The 21,005-nt window shown below is 46.9% G+C and overlaps 1 protein-coding gene across 4 annotated transcripts in view; it reads right to left on the reverse strand.

Moving 5' to 3' along the window:
* The window catches only part of DLGAP4 (DLG associated protein 4), a 197,329-nt gene that overhangs the window by 34,237 nt on the left and 142,087 nt on the right, over positions 1-21,005 (reverse strand). Inside the window, exon 1 of one of the 4 annotated variants that reach the window (XM_049868741.1) lies at positions 14,403-17,443. The exons of 2 other annotated variants lie outside the window; for them this stretch is intronic. In XM_049868741.1, coding sequence (XP_049724698.1) covers positions 14,403-14,424 — 22 coding nt within the window. In that variant the 5' untranslated portion in view covers positions 14,425-17,443. Of the gene's footprint in view, positions 1-11,879; positions 13,340-14,402; positions 17,444-21,005 lie in introns of those variants that run through there. One more of the 4 variants, XM_049868739.1, reaches the window with a different exon arrangement.

Raw genomic sequence — 21,005 nt, forward strand, 5'->3', positions numbered from 1 at the left:
GGCAGAACTGAATGGGGAAAACCATGAGTTCAGTTTGGGTCAGCACAGGCACTGCTGCCTACCTTTGTGCCATTGAAGGCTCTGGGAGAGACAGGCAAGACAGGAGGAGAGACAGGCCCTGTCCTCAGAGCTTATCTTAAGTCTTAAGATCCCAAGTTTGGGATCCCAGGCAAGATAATTACACAAGGATCACATGTGGAAAATGCCTCAGCAATTCCCAAAGCAAAACCAAACCAGTTCCTGTTGAGTCGACTCTGACTCATAGCGACCCTACAGGACAGAGTAGAACCGCCCCACAGCGTTTTCAAAGAGAGGCTAGTGGATTAACTGCTGAGCTTCTGGTTGGCAGCCTACTTCTTAACCACTGTGCCACTAGGGCGCCTCAGCGATGCCAGGTGACCCCACGTGATGACAAAGAGTGTGAGGCTGCATTATCAGAAGAAAGGCACAGGACCAGAGAGACCCTCTGGGTAAGATCATGGGCAATGTCAGCGATTCAGGGCAGTTTACAGTCAGATTGGAGCTGGATGAGAAGAGGTCAATCCGCATGGACAGAAGGCTCAAATCTACCCCGTTCTAACAAGTGCTATTTACAGAGGGGAAGCTATGGATCAGGCCCTAGGCGGGGCACAAGGGACCCAGAATGAGAAGCCCCTATCTGCAAAAAACATGCACTAAAGCGCCTCCTCTACTACCTGGTCATAGCCACAGGGAGAAAGGCTGGGACTGATTCATCAAGAATGCCATAACAGATCAGCAATGTCTATCACTGACTTGCCACACACCTGGTGTGTGACACACGTGCTCCGTAAGTCATGCCTAGTCTAACATGAAGGGCGGCTTGGACAGACTGGGATGCTTGGCCTGGAGAAAACAGACAACTTAGAAAGGCATGGCTACTGTCCTCAAATACCTAAAAAACATCATATATGCACATGGCCCCAGAGGGTCACACTACAACTGGGGTGGGGGGACGGGGTGGGGCAGGGAAGGTAGAGGTTGTTAGGGGGGAGCAGATTTTGCCTCAATATAAGAAGGAACTTTCTAAGAAGCAGAGCTGACCAAAGACGGAATAGGGATCTAGGAGGTAGCCAGCTAGGCTAGACACACAGGCACAAAGGACACTAGTGAAGGAAGTGGCGTCTCCATGGGTGTGACCTTTCAGATTTCTCTCAAGCCTGAGATGCCCATTCTTTGCCTTCCTACTTCATGCCCAGTTCTGGACATGATCCTGACATTTCTTTCTGTGTGACATTCACAGTTCAAACTTTTTTTTTCCCTCAGAGAACTGCTATCAACAAGCAGAAAAGGATAGCAGGGGAATGTTCATACAGCCTAGCTACACAGGGGAAGGGCGATGAAGACTAATATTAGGGACTCAGATGGCAAAGTCAAGGCAGCAGACTCCTCCCTGGGATGATAAATCCATCCCCAGAACATAAGACCAGCTGACACTTGCCAGCCACCTCCAAATACCTTTTGAGTTACAGAAACTGCTGGCAGATTAAGAATCCTGGGGGTCCAGCACTCGCTTCTATGTGACTTAGGCTCTCTGGGCCTCAATTTCTCCCATCTGTTGTTGCTGTTAGGTGCCGCTGAGTTGGTTCTGACTCAGTGACCCCATGTGCAACAGGAATGAAACATTGCTCAGTCCTGTGACATCCTCACAATCATTGCTATGTTTGAGCCCATTGTTGCAGCCAGCCACTGTGTCAATCCATCTCATTGAGGGTCTACCTCTTTTTCACTGACCCACTACTTTACCAAGCATGATGTCCTTCTCCAGGGACTGATCTCTCTTAATAACATGTCCAAAGTACATGAGATGAAGTCTCACTATCCTCACTTCTATGAAGCCTTCTGGTTGTACTTCTTCCAAGACAGATTTGTTTTTCTGGCAGTCCAGGTATATTCAATGTTCTTCGGCAGCACCATAATTCAAATGTATCAATTATTCTTCGGTCTTCCTTATTCATTGTCCAATTTTTGCAAGCATGTGAGGCAAATGAAAATATCATGGCTTAGGTCAGATGCACCTTAGTCCTCATGGTGACATCTTTGCTTTTTAACACTTTAAAGAGGTCTTTTGCAGCAGATTTGCCCAATGGAGTGTGCCGTTTGATTTCTTGGCTGCTGCTTCCATGGGCATTGATTGCAGATACAAGTAAAATGAAATTCTTGACATCAATAATCATAATGTTTTTCACTGGTCCCATCGTGAGGAGTTTCGTTTTCTTTATGTTAAGGTGTAATTTGTCTTCGATCTTCATCAGTAATGCTTCAAGTCCTCTTCACTTTCAACAAGCAACGGTGTCACCTGCAATCGCAGGCTGTTAATGATTCTTCCTCCAATTCTAATGGTTTGTTCTTCTTCACGTAGTCCAGCTCCTCGGATTATCTGCTCAGCATACAGATGAATAAATACGGTGAAAAGATACAACCCTGATGCACACCTTTCTTGACGTTAAACCATGCAGTACCCCCTGGGTGGATTGTTCTGTCTGAACAACTGCTTCTTGGTCTACGTACAGGTTCTGCATGAGCACAATTAAGTGTTCTGGAATTCCCATTCTCTGCAATGTTGTCCATAATTTGTTATGACCCATACAGTCAAATGCCTTTGCAGAGTCAATAAAACACAAGTAAACATCCTTCTGGTACTCTGCTTTCAGCCAAGATCCATCTGACATCAGCAGTGATATCCCTTGTTCCACGTCCTCTTCTGAATCTGGTCTGAATTTCTGGCAGTTCCCTGTCAATGTAGTACTTCAACTATTTTTGATTTACCTTCAGCATAATTTTACAATAACATATTAATGACATTGTTTGATAATTTCTGCATTCCACTGGATCACTTTTCTTTGGAATAGGCATGCATATGGATCTTTTTCAGTTGGATGGCCAAGTAGCTGTTTTCCAAATTTTCTGGCGTAGACAAGTAAGTGCTTCCAGTGCTGTATCCATTTGTTGAAAGATCTTAATTGGTATTCCATCAATTCCTGGAGCCTTGTTTTACGCCAATGTCTTCAGCACAACTTGGACTTCTTGCTTCAGTACCATCAGTTCTTGATCATATGCCACCTTCTGAAATGGCTGAATGTCAATCAATTCTTGTTTGTACGGTGACTGTGTGTTTCTTCCATCTTCTTTTGATCCTTCCTGTGTTGTTCAATATTTTTGCCCGCAGAATCCTTCAATAGTGCAACTCGAGGCTTGAATTTTTTCTCCACTTCTTTTAGCTTGAGAAATACAGAAAAATTCCCTTTTGGTTTTCTAACTTCAGGTCTTTGCACATTTCATTACAATACTTTACTTTTCCTTTTCGAGCCACCCTTTGAAGTCTTCTGCTAAGCTCTTTTACCTCATCATTTCTTCCATTCACTTTAGCTAGTCTACATTCTAGAGCAAGTTTCAGAGTCTCTTCTGACATCTATTTTGTTTTTTGTTTTTTTTCCTCTTTTTAATGACCTTTTGCTTTCTTCATATATGATCTAATTGATGTCATCCCACAACTCACCTGGTCTTCATTCATTAGTGTTCAATGCATTAAATCCATTCTTGAGATGGTCTCTAAATTCAGGTGGGATATACTCAAGGTTGTACTTTGGCTCTCGTGGACTTGCTCTGATTTTCTTCAGTTTCAACTTGAACTTGCATATGAGCAACTGATGATCTGTTCCACAGTCGGCCACCAGCCTTGTTCTGACTGATGATATTGAGCTCTCCATCGTCTCTTTCCACAGATAAAGATATTATAAATCCTGTGTATTCCATCTGGTGAGGTCCATGTGTATAGTTGCCATTCATGTTGTTGAAGAAAGGTATTTCCAATGAGTAAGTTGTTGGTCTTGCAAAATTCTATCATGCAATCTCCTGTATCACTTCTATCACCAAGGCCCTATTTTCCAACTCCTGATCTTTTTTCATTTCCCAATTTCACATTCCAATCACCAGTAATCAATGCATTCTGACTGCATATTCAATTTCAGACTGCAGAAGTTGGTAAAAATCTTCAATTTCTTCATCTTTGGCATTAGTGGTTCGTGTATAAATTTGAATAACAGTTGTATTAACTGGTCTTCCTTGTAGGTAGGTAGATATTATCTTATCGCTGACAGCATTATATTTCAGGATAGGCCTTTTTTTTTTTAAATAATAATTTTTATTGTGCTTTAAGTGAAAGTTTACAAATTAAGTCAGTCTTTCACACAAAAACTTATATACACCTTGCTACATACTCCCAATTACTCTCCCCCTAATGATACTGCTCCCTCCCTCCATTCTCTCTTTTTGTATCCATTTCGACAGCTTCTAACTCCTTTTACCCTCTTCAGGATAGGTCTTGAAACGGTCTTTTTGACAATGAATGCTGTTCCATTCCTCTTCAATGTGTCATTCCTCACATAGTTATGGACCACATGATTGTTTGATTCAAAATGGCCAATAACAGTCCATTTCAGCTCACTAATGCCTAGGATACTGATCTTCAAAGTGTTCCGTTTCATTTTTGATACCTTCCAATTTTCCTTGATTCATAGTTCGTAATTTCACATTCCAATTATTAATAGACATTCACTGCTGTTCCTTCTCCTTTTGAGACGTGCCACATCAGCTTTACTCCATCCACGTCATTAAGGTCTACTCTACTTTGAGGAAGCAGCTCTTTCCCAACCTGAGGGGCTCATCTTCCGGCAGTATATCAGACAATGTTCTGCTGCTATTCATAAGGTTTTCACAGGCCAGTGTTTTCAGAAGTAGATCGTCAGGTCCTTCTTCCCAGTCTGACTTAGTCTGGAAGTTCCAATGAAACCTGCCCACCATGGGTGACCCTGCTGATACCTGAAATACCACTGGCATAGCTTCCAGCATCACTGTACGACGAAATGACAGATAAGTGGTGCTCTCCCATCTATAAATGAGAACAATACTGGCCTGATCCACTGTTCTAGGAATCTCTTGAGAAGATAGGTGGGAAAGGCTTTGGAGTTCTAAACCACATGGGGATAAGTGAAAAATGTCATTACTTTATCTTTCGGAACTCATGCATCTCCTGAGCAAAGAGCCCACATAGTAGCTGCCCAATCACAGGCCCTCCAGAGACTTCACAGGTCAGAGGTTGAAGGCTTCTGGCCTGAGGCAGAGGTTGGGGTGGGGAGCACTACCATATCCTCTCCAAGGGGCTGCATTCCCTGCCTGAGGACTGATAGCTGTCCACCTATTCCATGCCTTGCTTGTACCCATCACCGTTCTAATATTTTACTGTAGTGACCACAGGTCTCTGTGCTTCCCAAGCACCCCTCTAAGTTCTCTCCACCATCCTCTTCATGCCAACATCCTTCAGGCCAACCCAGCAGGCTCTCAGCCTCCAGGCCTTGGCACTAGCTGTTCCCCTGCCTATAACATCCTTTCTCCTCCTCCTCTAGGTCTGTTCCAGCATCACTCCCTCCAAAAAACCTGTGACCACCCGCAGCTCCCCACACTGGGTCAGTTCTCCACGTTAAGACGTACCACAACCCCTTATCCAACATACTGTCCTATGGCTGGGTCTACTTTCCTGCTTCTCCCTTTAGACCCTGAGACCTCTGAAGGCAGGGCCCTTGCAATTTGCAATTCCCATCCTGTGACACCATCCGTGGCCCAGAAGAGGTACCTAAGCAAATGTTTGCTGACTCTAATGAAGTAGGAACCATTCTCTGACATGGCCCACACAATGGTGTAGACCTGCAGAGTCCTCTCACCGTAGAAGACCATGAGGATGCAGCAAATAGAGAAATGCAAGTCTGCCTGGAGATCTCCTTCCAAAAGGTCACAGCCTTGAAAACCCTAGGGAGCACAGTTCTACTCTGACACACATCGGGTAGTCGGAACTGACTCATCGGTAACTAACAACAGGCAATTTAGGAAACAGAAGACACAGGTGCAGGAGCAAGTCTTAGCTACATGCTTCCCCCTCATGTCAATAAACCTCCCTACTCAATTTTTCTCCCAGTCACCTCTGAAAATACAACATGATGACATTTGGGAAGATCTCTTTTGAAAGAACACCTATCAATAAAGGTTGCCAACCTCCCCATCCTGTATGCAGAATCCTGCCCCCACAAATGGCACAGTGTTGGGGACACAGCATGAACTGGTAGAATATCAGCAGCTAATAATTATGGCTACTAGATGTCTGTGCTCTGGCTCAGAGATCAGTGGCTATTGCCACCTTATACCTGCCATCATATTTGATCCTCACAATACTTTGCTAGGAATGTTTTCATCATCTCCCCTTTGATGCTGAGGAAACTGAGACTCAGAGAGGGTGAGAGATTTGCTCAGCGTTACACAGTAAGTCATGTTCTACCTACTGAGTGTAAACCCCATAGATTTCAACTTTTGGAGCCCATTTTTTTTTTTTAAACTGAGTTGAAGAGTTAATTTTATTCTTGTGTAATCTGCCCTAAAAGCAAGAGTTTTAACACAACAAATTTCTGAATATGATAATTTGCTATATCTTGACAATGTTCAAATCTCATAGAAAGCCAGAAAAGATGTTTCCATTTCATAAAGAGAAAAATGCATAAGAAGTTTATATGTTATGAATTACAGGAAACATATTGTCATATTGAGAACATTACCACATTTTACCTGAGTTAAAATGTATATGTCATAATTTTATTATTTCAATTGCTGACTTAGTTACAGTTATTGCTTCTTTTAAATCTAATATCATTAAGACCCTATTTCTTTATCCTATGGGAAAAAAATTTTTTTAATTTATTTTAAATTTTTATTGTGCTTTTAGTGAAAGTTTGCAAATCAAGTCGGACTCTCATACAAAAATTTATGAACACCTTGCTAACCAAACCAAACCCACTGCCGTTGAGTCAATTCCGACTCATAGCGACCCTGCAGGACAGAGTAGAACTGCCCCATAAAGTTTCCAAGGAGCACCTGGCGTATCTGAACTGCCAACCTCTTGGTTAACAGCTGTAGCACTTAACCACTACGCTACCAGGGTTTCCGAACACGTTGCTGTATACTCCTAATTGCTCTCCTCCTAATGAGACAGTACACTCCTTCCCTCCTCTATGTCTTTTCATGTCCATTTGGACAGCTACTGACTCTCTCTACCCTCTCACCTCCCCTTTAGACAGGAGATGCCAACATAGTTAGAGCCCAATTTTTATAGCATCCAGTCTTACACATAACAAAAATACAACCTCACTTCAACAAAACTGATGCACACATTTCTATAAAGCTTAGATGCTGCTGTTGAAAGACAAGTTTAGCCTCTTCCACCTGTCAGCAGACTCTGATGACAGTATATTTGCACAAAGACCCCAAAGTGACATTCCAAAGAACACATGAAGAAAAGGGACTTTACCTCCACAACTTCTACCCCTCTGGGAGCTGCTCTGCCCTGATGTTTTTGCAAATACACTGATCATCTCCTCAGGTGCAGGCTTTCCTGCCAAACACTTTTCTGCACTCACAAAGAGACCTGTGACATCACTTGACCCTCAAACCCTGTCCCTCCCCTCCCAGGACTGCCATCCATCCGTAAAAGTGGGGGACTCCACTAGGCTAAGGATGGCACAGGTTTCACTGAGCATGTCACTCCTGGGTGACTGGGACAAGGACCCTGAAGCTGTGTACGGGCTCAGTGGGAAAGAGTACAGTGAATGATTGATGCTGTCTGCCATGGGTCCAGAACGAGGAGTAACTGCCAAGTTTAAGGTATCTGTTGTCCCTGGAAAAGATGATAAGGACAGAAATGCTTTAAGACTCTATTCCTCTGACACAGAAGCACTGTCCCTGATTCTTAACCAAAACCTCCCTCCCTTACAGGCCCACTGCCATAAGAGCTTCTCAAGCAATGTTTTAAATCCAGGAAGATGAGAAAGACACCGTGTGTTTTACAATTCACTGTCCGCTGAAAGACTGGCCAACAACAAGCCCTAGATAGCTACAACTTGTAAAGTTAGGGTGACTGGCTTTCAGTCCAGTTTTGCCACTTAAGTGCTGTGTGACCTTGGGCAAATCACTTTACTTCTGAGTTTCTGCTTCTTCTGTAAAATGAAAATCAGGAGCCCTGTTCTCTTTGCATTTAACTACATCCGAACACTGTGCTAGAAGTCTCAAGGCTGCAAAGGGATACACATTAACTGCCTCACTGATTCTGGGAGGTACATACAATAGGAAGTATCATCCCACTTCCCAGAGAAAGAAGCTGAGGCTGAGAGAGGTGGAAGAACTTGGCCCAAATCCTACAGCGAGTAAGAAGCAAAGCAAAGGATTAAGTTTGTGTACTGTGATAAATTCATAGCCCTCCCCATCCCATTATCCTGCCTCCACAGAGAAGCTGTACCCAGGCTCCATGCAGCCATGACGCGAGTTGCAACCAACACTGCCTCTGCGGAGAAACCCCTCCCAGGAGATCATCAGTCCTTTAAGAATCCCGCTGGACTTGGAGAGAGAATTACCACCATCCCGAACCCACTGCTGTCAAATCAATTCCAACTCATAGTGGCCCTACAGGACAGAGCAGACTGCCCATAAGATTTCCAAGGCTGTAATCTTTACAAGAGCACACTGCTACGTCTTCCTTCCATGGAGTGGCTGGTAGGTTCAAACCACTGACCTTTTGGTTAGCAGCTGAGTGCTTAACCACTGCACCACCAGGGCTCTGTATCACCTCTAAATAATGAACTCTTATCACCACCATGAGTTCATTATTTGGGGACTTTGGCCTCACTTCTACCCTTTTACACTATCTCCTTAAAATGGTCTAGTGAGGACCACTGAAAAATTCCCTACAGTGAACCCCAGTTGTCAAACTGCTTTGCCTTTTCTCACCCCAAATATGAAAGTCACAAAATAAAACACTGGCGATTACTTCAGCATACGATTTTTTATTTCTAATTTTAATTAAATATATTCGTGAACAAGAGCTGATTTAAAATCTGCCTACGATCTTTTTCCTGAGATTCAATACAAAAGAAAATAAAGACACTGGAGGGCTACTGGGCAGTAATGGATCCTGGTATAACAGAGCCTGGAAAGGAGCCAGATGGGAGATGATGTGGTAATAAAAGAACAAAATTAAAACAAAACAAAACAAAGAATTTACTATAAATATATCGTGTGACATTATAGAAAACAGAAAGGAAGGGAAGCTACCTTAATCCCATTGCCCTAACACAATTACTATCATTCTACACCAGAATTTTTCTACTACAATCATTTCGGAATGATAACCTTGCTAAAAAGAAATCGAAACTTATGCTCTGACCTTAAACAGAAGCAGTGTGGTACAACAGAAAGAACAGCGAACTAGGGCATCCAGTCTTGACTAAGCCGTGTGACGTTGGGCAAGTCACTTCACCTCTTTATTCTATCACCCCTATAAACAGCAATCCTAACTGTATCCCTGCCTCCCTTGGCAGCAGAAGAAACAACAGGGCTCTGTGACTGTGAAGTAGTACATGAAAGAAGTTTGCAATAAACAGGGAATGCTGAAGAAGCCTTTTCTTAATGACTAGGGATCAGTATGAAAACCAACAGGATAAGGATTCATTAGTTCTGACATTAATTTTAAAACAAAATCACTTTCAGTACGTTCATTATCATACCTGTTAATACAGTGATGCCCTTGGCTCCTACGAGATGAGCAGAGCTGTTTGTCTCAGACCTAACCAGGATCACCAAGACTAGCAAGGCTCTGCCGGGCTCACTGGGACCTACCTGACCTTATATGCAGCGCTCCAGGTTTATCCCATGCCTCAGTGTACCAAACACTTCCTACCTCAGGGTCTTCACACTTACTGTTCCCAGCTCTGCCCTGACTGCCTCCTTTCATTCCTCACATCAACTTCCCAGAGATGCTTTCCCCATCCTCTGAGCAGGTCCCTCTCAGCACATTGTTTGTTTCTTTCAGGGCTCTTATCTCAATCAGATAGTATCTTGTTTGTTACCTGCTTGCATGAGGACTCCAAGCTGGATGGAAGCTCCAGGAAGAAAGGGACCAAGTCAAATCTTGCTCCCTCCTCTCCCCTGGCTCCCGGTACAGTACCTGGCACTTTAAGTCTAAGAATGGCTGATTGTTCAGGGAGAGCTGTGGGGTTGGACTGGGGAAGAAGGAGGAGCTGGACTGTTCCCACATACTGCTGCTGTTCCCACATACTGCTGCTCATGCTCCCTTTGAAGATACCGCTGGGGCAGCAAGAGCAGTGGCAGCCTTGTCTTTATTGGGTGCTGTCAGCAAGGCCCTGCTCCCCTGACCTCACCCCAGCTACAGGCAGGCAGATACCTCCTCACTGCTACCACACCCCTCTGCAGAGCAATAGCCATGCCAGGAAGCGTGGGAAGCTTGGGAGGCAAGAAAGAGTTCCAGGAGAGGCTGAAACCAAATCTATTTCCAATACATTCAGTAACGGCCCCAGCAGGAAACCCTGTGAAGAGAAGCCCCAGCTGAGTGCCCGGGCAGACCTCTCCAGCCTGATCTTAGCTGACCTCATCCCTGGACAACCCACCCCTGCCTCCTTTCCCCTCAAAATCTCCGCCCACTTGGAGTTTATCCAGCTTTTAAGGTCCTGAAGGTCACCTCCTCTCTATGGCCTGCCTCGATTCACTCCCTACGCCCCATCAGAGCCCTGTAAACTGCCACTGAACGACTGACTCCCCTCTGAACACCCCACCTAGTCCACCTGTGTTCTTTCCAGGCATGGAACACTGAGAATCTTTAGTTCTTTCAAGTCTTCTCTCCCCCTTTGGATATGATAGCGGCAAACATTTTTTTAAGTGCTTCCTCTGTTCCAGGTACTGTGCTTGGTACTTTACACACATTTGCTCTTGCTGAGACTACTGCCACATAGTATTTTCATCTCTATTTTGCAGGTGAAGAAACTGAGGCCCAGAGTTGTTAAGCAGCTTGCCTGAGGTCTCACAGCTTCTCGGTGGCACCCCCGGATCGGAACACCGTCAGCCTGACTCTAGAGCTCTGCTCTTAACTACTGGTCTGCACGACCTTCGGGTTGTGTGCTTCACCCCGCTGGCCCAGCTCACCGCACACAGCTGGGCTGTATAAATTCACCTTTCTGCATTCCAAGGGAGCAGCATGGCCAGGTATGGAACAGATATGGCCATTCCACAAATGGCTTCCTGATGCTACTACCTGCTGCGCACTCAGGGAACAGACTTGAACCTGATACCTGCTTTGTACGTGGAGGCTCTGATTTGCGCAGAGGAGAGAGTTACACAAAAATCATTATTTGTTGAAGCAACCAAACTGATACCATATCCGCTTTGGCAAGTCTGAGAATGTCCTTAGAACGCGCAGAGAAACAGGAACTTGAGACCCAGCTAGCCTAGCGAGGTATCAGCTAATCTTTAAAATATGCAAACCAACTAACCCAGGCATCATGATACTCTATCAGCTTTCAGGGATCAAAATCAATTCAGGTGGAATGGCAGAGCCGGAAGGAACTCCCTCCTGCTGAGAAACTAATGCAGACTCTGAGGTCCAGAGCCAAGGGTCTTGCCTGAGGTCACCCATCAACTCGGGGACAGAAAGAGGTGGGAGGCATGGCTCCTGCTCCCCCAATCCTCTGTCCTCTCCAAGTCCTTGGACTAAGAGCAGGGCAAAAAGGTTTTCAGGTTATCCTGGTACTGAGAAGAAACCACCGGCAGCTGAGGTAAGTGCCCACAACGGAAGAAAATTAAAATGTCTCTTCATGGTGGAGACAGGGCGCTTGCTCTTACCTTCAGAGACAGCAGAAATGTTCTGTGAAAGCTGGACTTGGAAGGCCAGGATTTCTTTCTCAGCCAACACAGGCCCAGCCCAGCTCAGCTCAGCCCTGCCCCGGAAGGGAATTTAAAAGGCAGCAGCTCCTCACCTGGGGCCCAGGCTGGGACCACACCCCATGAGGCTGACTTCACCAAGGAACCCGTCTGACTGGCCATCTCCCAGACAGCCACGGGCCAGACCAGAATGCCACCACCTGTCTGTAGCCTGGCACCTCTCTTTGACGGGAGCCCCGCCCAGCCCCCACCCCAGCCAGGCCTCCGGAACACGAAGAGTGCGTGTGGAACATGCCCACTCTCCTAGTCAGGCCAGCTTGGGCTAGGTCTCCCAGAGCCCACCCCAGCCTGGGCTGGGTCTAATGCAGCTGCTTCCTGCTTTGCCTTTTCTTTCACTTTGGTTTTTAACCCCAAAGTGAAACTAAAGACAGGGATGACAGGAGAAAGACGGTGAACGTTAGAGGTTGGGGGCAAAGGGAGATGAACACCTGCCTTCTAATCTGAAACTTGGAAGAAGGCCCTCAACTTCTCCAGGTTTCCCTGTCAAACAAATGGGAGGGAGGAACTAGGCTAGTTATTTAAACGTCATTTTAAGCTAGAAAAACTTCCTCATCCCTGCCGCCACACTGGGCTGAAAAGGAGCTGCGGGAGCGAACCATGGGGGCTCCGAAGAACCTTCCTGGAGGATGGAGTGGGCAGCAAAACTCTGGCCGCAGGGTAGAGACTCTGGTCTTCCTGAATACTTCTCCCCAAATGTGTCCCCACATCTGCCATCTGAACTCCTTTATCCAGAGCAGACCCTGGAGGTCCCAATAACCTGGGACAGAGAAAATTCAGGAAGTCCTTAAGCACAAGCCTGACCCTGTCTTGGCACAGCAAGAGGAGACACCTATCAACAGCTGACCTAAAATTCCCAGCCCAAGGGCTGATGAGGCCATCTACTAAGACCGATAGCAGCCTACCCAGGACTGGTCCAAACTGCTGACCCCAGCGTGCCTAGCACAGTGTCTGGCTAAACCACTGCACTCTATTTTATGTTGTTTGGCAACTGGCTGGCTTCTCACTAGCCAAGGACATAAGAAAGGCCGGGATGATTCTCCTGACCTTTCAGAAGAAAATTGAGGCTCAGAGGTTAGCAGGGACTTAGTGGCTGAGCCAGCACCGGGATTCAGGAACTCAGTAAATATCTGCTGGATGAATGAGCTCACCAGCCCAGCTGTTGCCAAGCAGGTGCAACACACACCAGAGACGCTCCTGGAGGAGGACTTGGCATGGGAGAGGAAACATGTCTCCCTGCAGACCAAGTCACAAACAGGTCCCAAGGTACCAGGAACAAAGCCCCCTTCCCCCCACCCCTGGCTCCGGTGCTGCCACTCCCCAAGCCCATTTCTTCCTTTCATTCTTCACTTCTCTAATCTGCACTTTACTCAGGAGATACTTCCTTGGTTGGGGACTGCTAAGTGACACTGGCCAGGGTCCTTCCCCTCCCTGGGCCTTGCCCCATGTATAAAATCATGGGCTGGATTAGAACAGTGGTTTCTTAACCAAGGAACTATATTGGACTCAAGGGATGGGCGGGGGGGGAGGGGAGGGGGGCTTTTTTAAAATATACATTCTCAGAACGGAAAAGGCAATTTGAAAATGTCTAACACAACTTTAAGTGCACAGCCTCTGAAGCAGTAATTCCACTTGCAGAACTGCTCCCACAGACAGGCAAGCACACATGCATAAAGACGGGTATCGCAAAGTGTTCACTGCGGCACTGTTCGCAGCAGCAACCCAGCGTCCTTCAGGAGAGGACTGGACAAACATCTGATGGTCTGCCCATCGATGGAATGCCACCACTGTGAAAAAAGGAGCCCAAGGATCTGGTACACCCACAGAGAATAACCTACAGCAGAGACTTGCGTGAAAATGAAAGGTACAGAACCGCGTGTGGAGAATACATCAACTTTTGGGTAATAACAGGGTTGTTCCTGACATAAAAAAAAAAAAACCCACTGCTGTCGAGTCGATTCCAACTCATAAAGGTCCTATAGCACAGAGTAGAACTACCCCATAGAGTTTCCAAGGCTGTAATCTTTAAGGATGCATACTCACACATCTTTCTCCCACAGAGCAGCTGGTAGATTCAAACCACCGACCCTTTGGTTTGGTAGAGTTCCTACCATGCACTTTAACCACTGTGCCACCAGGGCTCCTTGTCCCTGACATAGCTGCCTATATATACACAAAGTGTTTGGAGACTAGGAGTCTAGGTAGAGAGGCTAATTTTTCATTAAGTATATTTTAACAAAGTATGAAACTTTTAACCGCATACATGTATTGCTTTGTCAATAAAAATTAATTTTTATATACAGAAATGTTGTTGTTAGGTGCCATGAACTCAGTTCCGCCTCACTGTAATCCTACGTACAACAGAACGAAACACTGTCTGGTCCTGCATCATCCTCACAGATGTTGCTATGTTTGAGCCCATAGTTGCAGCCACTGTGTCATTCTATCTCTTTGAGGGTCTTCCTCTTTTTCACTGACCCTCTACCTTATCAAGCATGATGGCCTTCTACAGGGACTGGTCCCTCCTGATGATGTCCAAGGTACATAAGATGAAGTCTCACCATCCTCGCTTCTAAGGAGCATTCTGGCTGTGCTTCTTCAAAGACAGACTTGTTTGCTCTTCTGGCAGTCCATGGTATATTCAATATTCTTAGCCAACACCCTAATTCAAAGGCATCAATTCTTCTTTGGTCTTCCTTATTCATTGTCCAAAAATAACTCCAGCAAAACGCACACAGAGAAGCCTCTCCCTAGACCTCAGAAATCAGACTCCCTGAAGGCAGGGCCCACGCAGCTGGATTCGGAAGTCTCCTCAAGGGCTGCTGGTCTAGCCTTGTAGAACAGGAGGGCGGCCTCTGAGGGCAGACTGAGGCAGCCTGGACACTGTAGGGGAATAAAGTATCTGGGAAGACTCTGAGGATAATCTGGTCTTGAAGCATAGAAGGATTTAAAGAGGGCTTTGAGGGAACATCTACAACTGGGAGGAGAGGGTTCCTACCAGGAAGAATGAAGAAGTTAAGTCAGGCTGGTAGATGGGGAAAGGGAAGAAATCTCTCTCACTATGTGATCCTGGCAAGTCCCTTCACCTCTGAGGTTTGGTTTTCACTCATGGGAAGTGAGGGGGCTGGGCCAGAGTTCTTTCCAGGCCTGACACCCTAGGATCTGTCTTTATTTAATCTAATTTAATATTAAAGGAGGCAGGAAGGGTCCCCTGCTCAGCACATGGCCATAGGGCTCTACACCTGTGCAGACTCTAATCAAATATTTGGAGGCGGCAGAAAATTCAGGCCAGGATCTTGGGGCAGCAGCCTTGGGGCGACTGCCTCCAGGGAGTAGGAGCAGATGGCGTTCTGCTGAGATGCCCTTCCTCACCTTCTTGTTAATAATTAAGTCATTACTGGAGACCCTTTTGTCACTTTTGAAATACTGTTTGCAGAGACTTGCTGCCTGGGCTTGCTTACCATGATGTGCTAGGCTGAGGGCTCACGGGCCACAAGAATTTAGATCTAAGCCACAGGCCCAAACTGCAGGTGTCTGCAGTAGAAAAAGCCCAGGATAGCGGTCAGGAGCCCTGGGGTGAACCTGGCTAGACCTTTATGAGGCTGTGGGCTCTGGAAGGACAAAAACTAAGTCTGTTCTGCCTGCCACTGTATCTCCAAGGCCAGTCCACTGCCTGGCACACAGCAGGCCTTTAATTAAGACTGTTGAATACATGAGCAGCTCAGCCACTGAATCCCAGAGTGACCTTGGTCAAATCACTTTCTACTGCTGAACCTCAGTTTCCTCTTCTGGAAAATGAGGATGACAAGAATAGTAACGACCTCCCAGGGTTATGTAAGACTCAACCAAGATAACATGGGTGAAAGTGCTTTGCAAATCAAAATCAGGCTAAACAAAATTTTAAGGATTCAGAGCCAATGTGCTAAAAACAAAACAAAAAAAAGAATGAATATACATGAGAATGTGCAAATTTACGAGAATGTACTTGGCAAACAGTAAACCATTAATCAAATGAATTGTTACAACTGAAAGGAACAACACAGGTCACTCTAGTCCACTGTTCCAACGTCCAAATGAGATTCCTCAGGCTGTCTCTTTCTCAAAGGAGCACAAAAATTCCTCATCAAAACCTTTGTCCAGATTTTGGTGTGAAAAACTGGGTTATTGTTACAACCGTACTCTACATACGGCTGGACTCAAGAGTATTTGCCAAATTACACTGGCAGATGGGACCCTGGGGATGTTTAGTAGAGGCACAGGAGGAGTGGGGGTGAGGGAACACGGAGGCTGTGCCTGCCATGTGGTTGCTCTGCCTCATGACCAAGGTGGTGCTCAGGAGGGAGGTGCTGCACATAGGGGAGGGGAGAGGTGAATGACTGGCTGGGTGACCCCGGCCAAGCCATCAGTTTCCTAGCTATACACTGGGACCAACCATTGCTGCCTTCTACAGTAGTCACTCAGTAAGTACCCATGGGCATCCCTGGCTGCAGCCTGGAAAAGTGGAACTGAGCGCCATCACCCAACTCCAGATCTCCTGTGCTAAGCACATTGGGACAAGTCTCTTCCTGCCTTTATGGGTGACTGACTTCTCTGGCTGGGCCGGGTTAACACCTTTCATGGTGGGGGCTGGCTGAGAATTCCAACGGGCCCCACCGTAGACATGATACTGTTGGACTGGACACACAACTCAGGAGGATTCTCACAGCTTGGTGTGTAAAAGTGCTGGTGTGAAGGTCCTCCCCTTCCCTGACTCTCACTTTGAAGAAATTCTAGCTGGCACCCAACCCCGACCTTCAGGATCTTCAGAAAGCAGGGGCTGGGGAGCTGTAGGGAATGCGTTTGTGTGTGCCCCTAAATCAAGAGGCAAGAAGGCTCGGATCCCAGGGACTCTGACAGCAGGTGTTCTCCTCCCAAGAGCAGAGATGAACTGTGGGAAGAGCCTGGGTTTGGAGTCAGTCAGCCTTGGGCCTGAGCCACATTTTCTTAATCTGTAAAACGGGATGATTACATCCACCTGCCTGGAGCCTGTTGTAAGAATCTCATGAGTGTGCCTGTGGAGCACCTGGCACAGAGCAGGTGTTCAGAACGTTACTTCCTATTCCCACATCAGCAACACCCAACATCTTTCCCTCTGCTCCATTAGGCCCCCGCTGGCCTCATGGGCGTGGGCAGCCTTGGCTACTACTCTGGCCATGCTCTCCTCAGGGAGCACAGCATCCTCTGCTACTCCAACTGGCCCTTCCCATTCCTGTGGGCCCCACCCAAACCTCACCCTCTTCTCTCATCTGGAAGCTTGCAAAGCCTCCTCCCCGTCCTCACTCTTATTCATTCTAATTCACTGGCCCGATTCATCTTCCTGAAAAAGTCTCTGCTCTGAAATCTTCCATGGCTCCCCAAAGCCTCAGCTTTTCAGCTGGTGTTCAACACTGCCTGCAACTTCCTGGTCCATTCCCGATTTTCCATCCAGAGCCCTGATGCATCAGCAAAACTTGTCTACTCCCTGTTTCCTTAAATGCATGCTTACCTGCCAGTCCCATATCACTGTCTCTGCACAAACCATCCCTGAGAAGTCAGCCTCACCCTCTGCCTGGGTGATTCCAGCCCACCACCCCCTCCCCCACTCCCCGCCCCAAGAGGGCTGTTTCCTCTGGCTCAGGCTCATTTCTTCCTTCTCAGACAATGCTTTTCCTCAGCAGACACTTAATTATATACAGTCATGCAGTCTTTCATAATTGTAGCCTTGTTTTCCTATCAGGCCATAAGTTTCTAGGGGCAGGCCCTGTTTGTCTGTTCTTCCCTGTCCTCCCGGAGCCGTGCTCAGGACTGGGAGGGCAGGTACTTGCGCAAAAAACTGTTTTTTGAGCCCAGTTCAGTTCCAGGCTGAGCCAAGTCCAGCCCCCGATCCCTTGGGGCCACTTTTTTGCACTTGTCCTTTGAGGAAACTGTTCACTGGTCTATCAGAACCCAGTGCTCCAGGCCAGGGATGTGCAGAATGACGGAGGCCTGGGCGGGGAGGTAGGGCTATGGCTCTGGTTTGGCCCTGGCGTTGCCTTGCTCTGGGATCCTAGGGCTGGCCCTTCCCCTCTCTGTATCGGCTAACTTTACTACAACACAAGAAACAATCTTTTAGCTTTAGAATCTGCCTTTTGTCTTTAAGGTAGCCTTGGTTCTCAGGAGCAGGTAGGTGAGAAACAAGGCTGATTCCAACAAGGCTGTGTGAGGAGAGGTGGCCACAGCCACAACTGGAAGGGTATTCACACGCACACGTCATCAACCTCAATAAATTCGTGTTGACAACTAGATTTCATTCCTGCCCAGGTGTTCAATTCCACAGCCCCCATCCTGGCCAGGCCTGACAGTCTCTGCCAGGGCTAAGCAGGAGAAGGTAACTTGTTTCTGGAAATAACCAATCCTGTCCGAAACAAAGATGACAATATAACTGCCATTTCTTGAGGGGCCTTTACTACATGAGTTCTCATCCTCACAGCGGCCTGTGAGGTGGGTATTTCCATCCTAATGTGACAGGGAAGGAGACTGTGGCCCAGATAGTTGGCCAATCCATGGTCATACACAGGGACAAGTCAAGCTGTGATATAAATGCAAGACACTCCCAGTTCAGCTTTTCCCAGAGTTCACCCCATAGACTCTCAGTATCAGGGATCCTCCAGAGGGGTGGATAAAGCTGATTCCTACATCCAGACCTGCCAAATGAGCATCTTTAGGGGTGGAGCTCAGGAATGTGAATTGTACAGAAGAAAAACGTGAGGCATAGAGAGGTAAAATGACTGCCAAGGTCACACTTTCAGCAAGTATTGACCTGGGGCTGAATTCAGTCTGACTCCAGAGCCAAAGATCACAGACTTCCTGGAGAAGGCAGCATTTGACAATATGGGCCTCCAAGGGAAGAGAGGGCACCACCAGTACAGCACCAATAAAAGCTTGCGGCAGGAAAGGCCAGGCCACATGTACTCAACATGCTTTAGGGAGTGAAGAAACATGGAGCTGGCGCTGCAGCCTTTACCCCAAGAGCCTAGGCAGAATATTTCTGAGCCCATCTGAGCTTCTGGGCTGAAAGTCTGCCGTGCCTCGTGCCTACAACCAGCAAGTCTTCACAGCGGCCCTGTGGGTGTGTCTGACTGCTGCTCAGGATGAGACAGCCGGGGAGGTGGTGACTCAGTCTTCACCAAGCCTCAAGCTACCCCCGCTGAAATGCGAGATGAGCTCAGAGGCTGGGAAAATGTCAAACAAACCCTCCTTGCAGAACAGATGGCAGGCCTAGGGAAGGCGGCCTGAGGAGCCAGGCTACCAGGCAGGAGCAACAGACCTGGAGAAAAGCTGTGGGGAAAGAAAAGTCAAGAGGCCTGGGCTCCAAGCCCCCCACCAAGGCTGCCTTGCTGTGGGACTGAGCAAGTCCCTGCCCCTCTCTGGGACCCCATTCTTCATTCACCCCATGAAACGAGGAGAACTTCACTGGCTTCTGACTTCCTTCTAGGACAATTGTGAGAACAATGGTCAGGAAAGAGCCTGGCAGATTACACAATGCCTCACACAGCACGTGGGAGATTAGAGGATTACTCCTATTATTTATTAGACGAACCAAAGGTACTTTCCTTGTTACCTGAATCCCAACCACAAGGCGGTGGGGAAGAGGCTAGGCCTTTGTCTTGTTCCCACTGAGAGAAAAGTGACCCAGATATTATTGGGCGGGGAAAGGAGTTCACATTTACTAAGCACCTACAGTATATCAGTTATTTTTATATATACAATTCATTTAACCACCACAATCCTACAATGCAAATATGATTATCTTGAGTTTCCAGATGAAGAAAGTGAAGCTCAAAGTAATGTGCCCAAGATTACATAGGCAGTGAGTGATGGAGACCAATGAAAACCAGGTGTTTTGGGCTTAAAGCCCATACTCTGTCCCTGGAACAGTTTGTATAAGATAAGGGGGTCTACTCCTTAAAGATTTAGTGAAACAAAGCCTTTGCTATATTTACACAACCAAAGAAAGATGAGTTGCGAGTGGCCAAGGTTTCTAGATACGCACTCTTGATTTTGGACTTTCTGAATCGAAAATCTCGTGTTGTGCATTTTCAACACATTCAAATCCTACTGGACCTCATTCATCTCAGATTTCATGTCCAGTACATAGTAAGTATTCAGTAAAACCCAGATGAACGGAAGCCACAGGAAAGGCCGTGGGCGCTAGAGGTCAGGCTCTTGCCAAAAGGAAGCCGGAGGCAGGAGGAGGCTGAGCCTAGGACTTGGTTTCTTGAATTCTGATCTAGTCTATTTCCTAAGATGTTACAGAGCCCCTGAACCATAAGGATTTCAAAATCTCATAAATGACCACAGCAGAAGCATTCACAAACATTTTTCCTTGGCTGCCGGTAGGCGGCAGGCAGCCAGCGCAGTAGCTGGGTCAGCAGCAGAACATGTCTGGTAGGCTTGGCCAAGGCTCTGCGGCTGTCCCAGCAGATGCCCTCCACATCTTCCCCCATCATCAGAACCCTCAGCCCATGTCTCTGCCTCAGCCCAGGCCCAGCCCCCCACCTCCCAGCACAAACTCTCCCATTTCACCCAGTTCAAGGGTACTCTGTATAGGCAAAGCTGTACGGAAGACCAGCTTTGCAGGATCAGCCCTCCCAGCAAAAGGCATTGTTGTTAGGTGATGTCAAGTCAATTTTGATTCAATTGCTCCCTAGGGTTTTCTAGGCTGTAATCTTTATGTCAGCAGATCTTTCTTCCACGGGGCAGCTGGGCATCAAAACCAAACAAAACCAAACCCGTTGCCTTCAAAGTCGATTACGACTCATAGCAACCCTATAGGGTTTCCAAGGAGAGGCTGACAGTTTCAAACTGCCGAACTTTTGGTTATCCGTAGCTCTTAGCCACTATGCCACCAGAGTTTCCAACCAGATGTTAGCATCCTCCAAATTCAGGCTGTTCTACCTGGCAGTTGAAGCCCTTCAAGACATGGCTGCAGCTGATGCCTTAAACTCTATCTACAATTACTCTTTTCTTCAGGTTCTAGCAAAGTTGGTTTATTCACTGTCCCTGCTACATGTACTTTTTCTGGCCTGTGTCTTTGTTCACACAGTTCCCTTAGCCAAGAACGCCCTTCTCATTCTTTCCACCTCCACTTGTCCCAATCCTACACA

The sequence above is a fragment of the Elephas maximus genome, chromosome 25, assembly GCF_024166365.1.
Source record: "Elephas maximus indicus isolate mEleMax1 chromosome 25, mEleMax1 primary haplotype, whole genome shotgun sequence".
NCBI lineage: Eukaryota > Metazoa > Chordata > Mammalia > Proboscidea > Elephantidae > Elephas > Elephas maximus.